Consider the following 12,104-nt stretch of genomic DNA (forward strand, 5'->3'; position numbering starts at 1 on the left):
GAATGTCAGTGTTCTGCCATAGCCAGCGAAGCACCCGGATCTCAATCCCATTGAGCACGTCTGGGACCTGTTGGATCGGAGGGTGAGGGCTCGGGCCATTCCCCCCAGAAATGTCCGGGAACTTTTAGGTGCCTTGGTGGAAGAATGGAGTAACATCTCAGAGCAAGAACTGGCAAATCTGGTGCAGTCCATGAGGAGGAGATGCACTGCAGTAGTTAATTTTTTATTTATTTTTATTTTTTTATTTCACCTTTATTTAACCAGGTAGGCTAGTTGAGAACAAGTTCTCATTTGCAACTGCGACCTGGCCAAGATAAAAGCATAGCAGTGTGAACAGACAACACAGAGTTACACATGGAATAAACAATTAACAAGTCAATAACACAGTAGAAAAAAATGGGCAGTCTATATACAATGTGTGCAAAAGGCATGAGGAGGTAGGCGAATAATACAGTTTTGCAGATTAACACTGGAGTGATAAATGATCAGGTCATGTACAGGTAGAGATATTGGTGTGCAAAAGAGCAGAAAAATAAATAAATAAAAACAGTATAAAAAAAAGTATGGGAATGAGGTAGGTGAAAATGGGTGGGCTATTTTCCTATAGACTATGTACAGCTGCAGCGATCGGTTAGCTGCTCGGATAGCTGATGTTTGAAGTTGGTGAGGGAGATAAAAGTCTCCAACTTCAGCGATTTTTGCAATTCGTTCCAGTCACAGGCAGCAGAGTACTGGAACGAAAGGCGGCCAAATGATGTGTTGGCTTTAGGGATGATCAGTGAGATACACCTGCTGGAGCGCGTGCTACGGATGGGTGTTGCCATCGTGACCAGTGAACTGAGATAAGGCGGAGCTTTACCTAGCATGGACTTGTAGATGACCTGGAGCCAGTGGGTCTGGCGACGAATATGTAGTGAGCCACACCAGAAACTGACTGTTACTTTTGATTTTTACCCTCACTTTGTTCAGGGACACATTATTCCATTTCTGTTAGTCACGTGTCTGTGGAACTTGTTAAGTTTATGTCTCAGTTGTTGAATCTTGTTATGTTCATACAAACATTTACACATGTTCAGTTTGTTGAAAATAAACGCAGTTGACAGTGAGAGGATGTTTCTTTTTTTGCTGAGTTGATAAACCAAAAGCTTCCCTGGCAGCAGACACCCTCACTGCAAAATAAACTAAACCAGCTTGCAGATTGCAGATTTGACTCACAAAGTGCTTTTCAATCACAAAGACAATAAGGTATTCCTCTCTCCTCTAGCTCTCTACCATCTCAGGAACCCCCCACGCTCCCTCCCCCAGCCTGTCCAAGGCCGCCCTCCCCTTCCCCAACCACTTGTCATCACAGAGCAGTCGGTCAACAGACTCTTTATAAAACAGAACAGCAGGAAGGCTGCTGGCACCGATAAGGTATCTCCATGCAGCCACACTTAAGCGCTGCACTGACCAGCTCTCATTTAACATTACATTTAAGTCATTTAGCAGACGCTCTTATCCGGAGCGACTTACAAATTGGTGCATTCACCTTATGACATCCAGTGGGACAGTCACTTAACAATAGTGCATCTAAAACTTAGGGGGGGTGGGGTGAGAGGGATTACTTAACCTATCCTAGGTATTCCTTAAAGAGGTGGGGTTTCAGGTGTCTCCGGAAGGTGGTGATTGACTCCGCTGTCCTGGCGTTTCCACAGACGTATTCAACCAGACACTAGCGCAATGCACTGTTCCTGCCCTTTTCAAATCTTCCATCGTTGTTCCAGTCCAGAAGAATCAAAAGATGTCCTGCCAGAATGACTACGGACCTTTAGTGCTCCCCTCACTCATCATGAAAACCTTTGAGCTCCTGGTACTCTCATCACAAAACCAGCACTCCTTCGACCCACTGCAGTTCGCCTACAGAGCCAACAGGTTGTTGGACGACGCTGTCAACATGGGCCTTTACTACATCCTCAAACACCTCGATAACCCAAAGACATACAGTATACAAGGATATTGGACTCTGCGTTCAACACCATCATCCCAGAACTGCTACAAGATAAACTCTCCCAGCTGAACATGTTCAGCTCAATCTGTCAGTTGATCACTGACTTCCTGACCAACAGGATGCAACACGTGACGCTTGGAAAATCCCTTTCAGACTCTTTCTCCCTCAGCACCGGAGCGCCGCAAGGATGTGTGCACTCACCTCTACTCTACTCACTCCACACCAACAACTGCATCTCCAACATCGCATCTGTCAAACCACTGAAGTTTGCAGATGACATCACTCTGGTTGGTCCATGGAGAGTTCGACTGGCTGATTGTCATTAGGGAATTGAATACTACCAGTGCAAGTCCAGAGTGCATAAGAGGACATTACCGTGACTCAATGGGCACGTGGAATTTTACTGCGGTCATGACATGACTGTCAGTGTGGCAGTGTCACTGCAGCAGCTCTGTGTACCTGTATGACAGAGTGGTTGTATGACAGAGTGGTTGTATGACAGAGTGGTTGAAGGATGATAGGGCCTCCAGACACCTGATACTAGTGGTGCCTACTGCCTATGTGTGTATGGCCTGGCATCCCTTATTTATACAGTCTCTGGTCTGACCTGGGTATTTACACTACAGAAAGCAAGGGCACGTGATGCACACAGACCATGTGGGTTACTCAAATCAAATGTTATTGGTCACATATACATGGTTAGCAGATGTTATTGTGAGTCTAGCGAAATGTTTATGCTTCTAGATCTGACAGTGCAGCGGTATCTAACAGGTAATATCTAATTCCATAACAACACCTAATACACACAATCTAGTAAAGGAATGGGATGAGAATATATAAGTATAAAATATATGGATGAGCAGTGACAGAGCGGCTAAGATGCAATAGATAGTAAAGAATAGATAGTGATGGATACAGTATATACATATGAGATGAATAAATGTGAGATATGTAAACATTCTTCAAGTGACATTATTAAAGTGACTTGTGTTCCAATTATTAAAGTGGCCAATGATATCAAGTCTGTAGGTAGGCAGCCGCCTCTCTGTGCTCGTGGTGGCTGTTTTACAATCTGATGGCCTTGAAATAGAAATAGTTTTTCAACCTCTCTGTCCCAGCTTTGATGCACCTGTACTGACCTCGCCTTCTGGATGGAAGTGGGGTAAACAGGCAGTGGCACGGTTGGTTGTTGTCCTTGATGATCTTTTTGGCCTTCCTGTAACATTGGGTGTTGTAGGTATCCTGGAGGGCAGGTAGTTTGCCCTTGGTGATGCGTTGTGAAGACCGCACCACCCTTTGGAGAGCCCTGTGGTTTTGGGTGGTGCAGTTGCCATACCAGGTGGTGATACAGCCCGACAAGATGCTCTCAATTGTGCACCTGTAAAGGTTAGTGAGGGTTTTCAGTGACAAGTCACATTTTTTCAGCCTACTGAGGTTGAAGAAGCGCTGTTGCGCCTTCTTCACCACACTGTCTCTGTGTGTGGACCATTTCAGTTTGTCGGTGATATGTATACCGAGGAACTTAAAACTTTCCACCTTTTCCACTGCTGTCCCATCAATGTGGATAGGGGGGTGCTCCCTTCGCTGTTTCCTGAAGTCCACGATCATCTCTTTTGTTTTGCTGACATTGAGTGACAGGTTATTTTCCTGACACCACATTCCGAGGGCCCTGACCTCCTCCATGTAGGCCATCTCGTCGTTGTTGGTAATCAAGCCTACCACTGTAGTGTCGTCTGCAAACTTGGTGATTTGAGTTGGAGGCGTGCATGGCCACGCAGTCTTGGGAGTACAGAGGAGAGTGCTGAGAACACACCAGTGTGGGGCTCCAGTGTTGTGGATCAGTGGAGTGGAGATTTTTCCTACCTTCACCACCTGGGGGCGGCCCATCAGGAAGTCCAGGACCCAGTTGCACAGGGCCGGGTCGAGACCCAGGGTCTCAAGCTTAATGAGGAGTTTGGAGGGTACTATGGTGTTGAATGCTGAGCTGTAGTCAACAAACAGCATTCTTACATAGGTATTCCTCTTGTCCAGATGGGATAGGGTAGTGTGATGGCGATTGCGTCATCTGTGGACCTATTGGGGCGGTAAGCAAATTGGAGTTGGTCTAGGGGGACCGGTAGGGTGGAGGTGATATGATCCTTGACTAGTCTCTCAAAGCACTTCATGATGACAGAAGTGAGTGCTACGGGGCGATAGCCATTTAGTACAGTTACCTTAGCCACCATTGTTCCTGTTCCAATGAAAGCTATCTTGAAGCATGTGGGGACAACAGACTGGGATAGGGATTGATTGAATATGTCTGTAAACACACCAGCCAGCTGGTCTGCGCATGCTCTGAGGTAGCAGCTTGGGATGCCTTCTGGGCCGGCAGCCTTGTGAGGGTTAACACGTTTAAATGTTTTACTCATGTTGGCCACGAAGAATGAGAGCCCACAATCTTTGGTAGCGGGCCGTGTCGGTGGCACTTTATTGTCCTCAAAGCGTGCAAAGAAGTTTAAAAATTTGTCTGGAAGTGTCATGATCGTCGTCAAGGAAATGACCGGACCAAGGTGCAGCGTGGTAAGCTTACATTCTTTAATTTTAAATGTTGCCAACAAAACAATATACAACAAAACGAACGTGACACTCTTTAAGGCTATACATGCCACAAAACAAAGACAACAACCCACAACTGAGAAAAGGAAAAAAAGGCTGCCTAAGTATGATTCCCAATCAGAGACAACAATAGACAGCTGTCCCTGATTGAGAATCATACCAAAAACAAATCATACCAAAAACAAAGAACCAGAAACATAGACTTTCCCACCCGAGTCACACCCTGACCAAACAAACATAGAGAATAAAAGGATCTCTACGGTCAGGATGTGACCGCAAGACGTCGATGTCCACGAAAGGGCTGGTTTTCTTTTTGTAATCTGTGATTATTTGTAGACCCTGCACATTTAAGTTGTTGACTTTCGACTCCACTTTCTCTATACTGACGCTTTTCTTGTTTGATTGATTGTTTGATTACTCTCTTTATATGATAACATTGTGTTGAGCCTGATTCCAGAGGCCATATGTAGCTTCTCAGAGTAGGAGTGCTGATCTAGGATCAGGTCCCCCCTCTTTATGCAATCTTATTAATTGTGATCTAAAAGCAAAACTGATCTGAAATCTGTACGCCTACTCTCAGACTCTTGATACATATAGTCCCAGATATGTAATATTAAGGGTCTCCGCAGTGCGAAAAAGGAATCCTACAGGGCTCACTGCTCTGCCAAAGAGGAAGACTACAAGAACAACAGGAACAGGGGGGCCAAGAAAAAGCTCCACTCAGGAATCAGGGCAGCCAAACATCAGTACAAAGTCAGCCTAGAGCAGCAGTCCTCCAACAACGGCTGCTTGTCTGTCTGGAATCTAAAATACATGACCAACTACAAACCTAAAGCTCCCCCGGCAGCAGATGACTCACTGACAAATAAACTAAACCAACTTTATATCAGATTTGACTCACAAAGGCTTTTCAATCACAAAGACAATAACACCCACATCTCCCTCCTTGCCACTTCCCCCTCTTACACATCTACCCCACCCCTACCTCCCCATTGCTTTCCAGGTTCCTCTCTCCTCTAGCTCTTTGCCATCTCAGGAACCCCCCACGCTCCCTCCCCCAGCCTGTCCAAGGCCGCTCTCCCCTTCCCCAACCACTTGTCATCACAGAGCAGGAGGTCAACAGACTCTTTATAAAACAGAACAGCAGGAAGGCTGCTGGCCCAGATAAGGTATCTCCATGCAGCCACACTTAAGCGCTGCACTGACCAGCTCTTCCCGGTTTCCACGGATGTATTCAACCAGTCACCAGCGCAATGCAGTGTTCCTCCCGAAGAAACAAAAGATGTCCTGCCAGAACGACTACGGACCTGTAGCGCTCCCCTCGCTCATCATGAAAACCTTTGAGCTCCTGGTACTCTCATCACAAAACCAGCACTCCCTCGACCCACTGCAGTTCGCCTACAGAGCCAACAGGTTGTTGGACGATGCTGTCAAAGTTCCAAAGCTCCAAAGTTCCTCTGTGGAAATGGGAGAACCTTCCGGAAGGACAACCACCTTCCGGAAGGACAACCACCATCTGTCAGGCCAAAGTGTTCAATCTTGGTTTCATTAGACCAGAGAATCTTGTTCTCTGGTCTAGTGAAACCAAGATTGAACACTTTGGCCTGACAGATGGTGGTTGATGGTGGTTGTCCTTCCGGAAGGTGGTTGTCCTTCCGGAAGGTTCTCCCATTTCCACAGAGGAACTTTGGAGCTCTGTCAGAGTGACCATCAGATTCTTGGTCAACCCCCTGACCAAGGCCCTTCTCCCCTGATTGCTCAGTTTGGCTGGGCGTCCAGCTCCAGTAATAGTCTTTGTGGTTCCAAACTTCTTCCATTTAAGAATGATGAAGGCCACTGTGTTCTTGAGGACCTTCAGGTCAGCAGAAATGGTTTGGTACCCTTCCCTAGATATGTGCCTCAACACAATCCTCTCTTGGAGTTCTATGGAGAAGTCCTTCTACCTCATGGCTTGGTTTCATGCTCTGACCTGCACTGTCAACTTTGGGACTATAGCTCTATGCTCACTCTACTTAGTTGTATAAAATGTACAGTACCAATCAAACGTTTGGACACACCTACTCATTCAATGTTTTTTCTTTATTTTACTATTTTCTACATTGTAGAATAGTGAAGATGTCAAAACTATGAAATAACCCAATGGAATCATGTAGTAATCAAAAAAGTATTAAAATAAAATATATTTTATATTTGAGTAGCCACCCTTTGCCCTGATGACAGCTTTGCACACTCTTGGCATTCTCTCAACCAGCTTAATGAGGAATGCTTTTTCAACAGTCTTGAAGGAGTTCCCACATATGCTGAGCACTTGCTGGTTGCTTTTCCCTCACTCTGCGGTCCAACTCACCCCAAACAATCTGAATTGGGTTGAGGTTGGCTGATTGTGGAGGCCAGGTCATCTGATGCAGCACTCCATCACTATCATTGGTCAAATAGCCCTTACAGAGCCTGGAGGTGTGTTTTGGGTCATTGTCCTGTTGAAAAACAAATTATTGTCCCACTAAGCACAAACCAGATGGGATGGTATGTCGCTGCAGAATGTTGTAGTAGCCATGCTGGTTAGGTGTGCCTTGAATTGTAAATAAATCCCTGACATGGCCACCAGCAAAGCACCCCCATACCATCACACCTCCCCCTCCATGCTTCACGGTGGGAACCACACATTCAGAGATCATTTGTTCACCTACTCTGCACCTCACAAAGACACAGCGGTTGGAACCAAAAATCTTACTTTTGGACTGATGAGACCAAAGGATAGATTTCCACCAGTTTAATGTCAATTGCTCATGTTTCTTGGCCCAACCAAGTCTCTTCTTCTTATTGGTGTCTTTTAGTAGTGGTTTCTTTGCAGCAATTTGACCATGAAGGACTGATTCACAGTCTCCTCTGAACAGTTCATGTTGAGATGTGTCTGTTACTTGATCTCTGTGAAGCATTTATTTGGGTTGCAAATCTGAGGTGCAGTTAACTCTAATGAACTTATCCTGTGCAGCAGAGGTTACTCTGGGTCTTACTTTCTTGTGGCGGTCCTCATGAGAGCCAGATTCATCACAGCGCTTGATGGTTTTTGTAACTGCACTTGAAGAAACGTTCAAAGCTCTTGAAATGTTCCAGATTGACTGACCTTCTTGCCATAAATAATATGGACTTGGTATTTTACCAAATAGGGCTATCTTCTGTATACCACCCCTACCTTGTCACAACACAACTGATTGGCTCAAACGGCATTAAGAAGGAAATCAATTCCACAAATGTACTTTTAACAAGGCACACCTGTTAATTGAAATGCATTTCAGGTGACTACCTCATGAAGCTGGTTGAGAGAATGCCAAGAGTGTGCAAAGCTGTCATCAAGGCAAAGGGTGTGAAGAATCTCAAATATAAAATATATTTGGATTTGTTTAACACTTTTTTTGGTTACTACATGATTCCATGTGTTATTTCATAGTTTTGATGTCTTCACTATTATTCAACAATGCATAAAATTGTCAAAATAAAGAAAAACCCTTGACTGAGTAGGTGTCCAAACTTTTGACTGGTACTGTATGTAAACGTTGTGTAAACTCTGTATTCTCTCTCTAAATGTCGTCTATCACTAGCAGCACCATATCACCAATAAACATTTTTAGTATGTGTAAATGTATTTGGTGAATAAAGGTTATTCTGAATTTTATGATCCTTCGTTTTACTGCTTCTCCTGGTTCTAGAATTGAAAACTGACATGGTTTGAAATGCAAACTGATATTGATTGAGGACCGGTAGCCAACAACACTAGAAAGGAATGGTCAGAGTCCTCTACCCACCTACAGTTGAATCATTAGCAGTCGGTGTACTTTCCACAATAGGCCTATTGTCTGTACTTAAAACAGTCCTTGTAATACTCTGTGCACCATCACCACAAGGACACAAGGTAGGTTTTAGAGAGCCAGAGAACCTCTGTTACTCCTGTCTCGTTTTATAACGCCACACTGCCTAACTCACTTTTCTCTCCTTTATCCCTCTCAGACCTGTATTTCTCATCCACGGGATAAAAGGAGAGGGATGGTCATAATGGTGTAATTGAACAGGGGACGTCTCACACACCAAACTAACCATTAGACCAAGATAAAATCCTTCAGGTCTCAAAGTGACATTTGGGTATAAAACTCTCAGGCACGACTACCTCATCACGAAGGCGTGGCGATTCCAAATAACCCCTACTACAATGGCAACCACAGCCCCTACGCCGGTGCCTCTGACTGTCCTGTGTCGCTGGTACCTGTACGCCATCCACGGCTACTTCTGTGAGGTCATGTTCACCGCCGCCTGGGAGTTTGTGGTCAACCGCGACTGGAAGTTCCCTGGTGTTACCAGTGTGTGGGCTCTGTTCATCTACGGGACCTGCATCCTCATTGTGGAGCACATGTACCTGGCCCTCCGAGCTCTCCAATGCCCCCTGCTGCTGCGATGCCTCATCTATACCCTATGGACGTACATCTGGGAGTTCAGTACAGGGCTGTTGTTGACCCAGTTCGGGGCATGTCCCTGGGATTATTCCCATTTTCAGTATAACTTCATGGGGTTGATCACGGCAGAGTACGCCCTGCCATGGTTCTGTGCGTCGTTCATGACGGAGCAACTGGTTATACGCAACACACTGCGGCTAAGGATGGACACAGACGGAACAGAGGACGTCAAGTCTGATGCAGGCGGGGGAGAAGATGGGGGAGGAGGGGGGAGGAGACAACGGGTTGAACAAGGAGGTACAGAGGTCAATGGTTTCCTGAAAGTAGACTGAGGACTGAGCAAAGAACACTGAGGCCCAGTTTTAAAGACACTGATAAACCTAATAGTGGACTAAAAAGCCTTCTCAAGGGATAATCTCTATTGAAAGTGCTTTTTAGTCCAGGACTAGGCTTAATCTGGGTCCAGAAAACGGTTCCTGAATCGTAACTCTTCCTTCTGGGAAATGTACATTGAATTTTTATTTAGCAACATTCAAAGTACTGTAGTTATGTAGCTTCAGGTTGCAATCTGAAGTAAGTTCTGTATTGACTATCAAATTTGACTGGGTCCTAAAGCAATGCAATATAGCTTCAATTCATTGTCATGTGGAGAATGTTTTTCTAAAGTTAGTGATAGAGTTCTGTATGCACTGCAGTCTGTTTCAAAAGGCAATTGATTTAGGGTAGTCTACAACTCAGTTAGGTGTACTCTTATAATGTACTGTATGTATTGCACATGCCCTAGCATGCTATATGAATGATGTCTCAGGTACCTACATTAACTGTGGGCTGTATCTACTGTTCTTCCAAATGAAAGGGATTTCTATGTTCAGAACCTTGGTAATGTCTAGAGTTACCCTCCTGTGGATTTGCACTCTAACCCCACTTGTCATTGTATTTAACCTTTATTTAACTAGGCAAGTCAGTTAAGAACAAATTCTTATTTACAATGACGGCCTAGGAACAGTGGGTTAACTGCCTTGTTCAGGGACAGAATTACATATTTTCACCTTGTCGGCCCAGGGATTTGATCTAGCAACCTTTCAGTTACTGGCCCAACACTATAACCACGAGGCTACCTGCTGAACTTGGTTCAGTTTATCAACCAGCTAATTATTGGATTATCAGGTGCGGTAGACTAGGGTTAGGGTGAAAACCTACAGTAGAGTAGTGCTCTAGGAATTGATAAGATCCTTCACCTGAACGCTTGATCTGAAGTGTCATATGAATACTGTATTACCACAAATCTTTCCCAACATCCAAATCCTGTAGTTGGTGCGAGATTTGGTTCTGGGTTCCTTCAGAGATTATATTGGCACCAACAACAACCATAGGATTTGACAAGACAGCACAAACAGATGTGGGACCTTAGAGATAGAATTACATTCTGTTTGTGGGACAACCAGGATACCTCACGCGGATTCAAAAGCAGTAGATCAACAATGCAAAGTGATGACGATTATAGTATTTTTTTTTTCAATCGCTCTGGTGCTATTTCCACAAGTATGTGGGGAATTTTCAAAACTCTTCGTACAAAACTCCAACTGTACTGCACTTTTTGTGCATTCATTTTGTTTGAAGACATCTTTCACCACACAACCTTTGATCCAAAGATCCCAGTTTACTGTGAAATACCATGAGAACATTGACTTAATCACCAAAACACAACAATGATATCTTCTCAATTTAGTTATTTTAATAACCAGTTAATCAATAGTAAAAAAAGCAAAAAACACATGTTTAAAAATTGCCCTTTGAATGTAACATGCTACTGTACTATAAATTACAGTACATTACACTGTTTTCACATTACACTTGCACTACCCATTCAAATGTACTGAACCTCAAATGTCCATCATTTCTATACCATGTGTGATCAAAGGTGTGAAAATGGAAGACATCTTTCATCTTTCACAGTCATTGATGCAGAAATGTAATCAAATCAAATCAAATTTATTTATATAGCCCTTCGTACATCAGCTAATATCTCAAAGTGCTGTACAGAAACCCAGCCTAAAACCCCAAACAGCAAGCAATGCAGGTGTAGAAGCACGGTGGCCAGGAAAAACTCCCTAGAAAGGCCAAAATCTAGGAAGAAACCTAGAGAGGAACCAGGCTATGTGGGGTGGCCAGTCCTCTTCTGGCTGTGCCGGGTGGAGATTATAACAGAACATGGCCAAGATGTTCAAATGTTCATAAATGACCTGCATGGTCAAATAATAGTAAGGCAGAACAGTTGAAACTGGAGCAGCAGCATGGCCAGGTGGACTGGGGACAGCAAGGAGTCATCATGTCAGGTAGTCCTGGGGCATGGTCCTAGGGCTCAGGTCCTCAGAGAGAGAGAAAGAAAGAAGGAGAGAATTAGAGAATGCACACTTAGATTCACACAGGACACCGAATAGGACAGGAAAAGTACTCCAGATATAACAAACTGACCCTAGCCCCCCGACACAAACTACTGCAGCATAAATACTGGATGCTGAGACAGGAGGGGTCAGGAGACACTGTGGCCCCATCCGAGGACACCCCCGGACAGGGCCAAACAGGCCTCAAAACATGTAATGTATTGTTCAAAAATCATTACAACATACTGTAGGTGTATTGTAACCAATTGAAAGGAATGTAAAAACAAAAAAATTAGTTAGTTTGCATCAAAGGTTGTCTTGAGAATTTGGCCATAGGCTCATATCGACATGGCAGTAAATGTCCTCATTGTTCATTTTGGCATGGTGAATCCAAGCCTTAGTTCTGGACTTGATGTCACTGCATGCCTCATCCATGGCCTGAATGAGGGTGGTACGTTCATGGGGATTGCAATCATACATCTTCTACCTGTATTGTAATCATGTATTGTATTTTACAGTATTGAATTTTAATTATATGTATTATAGTGGTCCTGTACGTGGCTCAGTTCATACGAGCACGGCACAAGCAACACCAGAGTTGTGGGTTCAATTCCCATTGGGGTCACAGTTGAAAATCTTCACAGACTCACTGTTGTCACTTTGGATAAAAATGCATGCTATGTAAATGGAATA

General features: G+C 44.3%; 1 protein-coding gene across 1 annotated transcript in view; it reads left to right on the forward strand.

Moving 5' to 3' along the window:
• LOC124046968 (transmembrane protein 229b-like) overlaps window positions 1-9,359 on the forward strand; it is a 30,562-nt gene extending 21,203 nt beyond the window's left edge. The window contains exon 3 of the mRNA XM_046367717.1: window positions 8,588-9,359. Coding sequence (XP_046223673.1) covers window positions 8,787-9,359 — 573 coding nt within the window. The 5' untranslated portion in view covers window positions 8,588-8,786. The remainder of the gene's footprint in view (window positions 1-8,587) is intronic.
• The last annotated feature ends 2,745 nt before the right edge of the window (window positions 9,360-12,104 follow it).

Source organism: Oncorhynchus gorbuscha, linkage group LG10, assembly GCF_021184085.1.
Source record: "Oncorhynchus gorbuscha isolate QuinsamMale2020 ecotype Even-year linkage group LG10, OgorEven_v1.0, whole genome shotgun sequence".
Classification (NCBI taxonomy): Eukaryota; Metazoa; Chordata; class Actinopteri; order Salmoniformes; family Salmonidae; genus Oncorhynchus; species Oncorhynchus gorbuscha.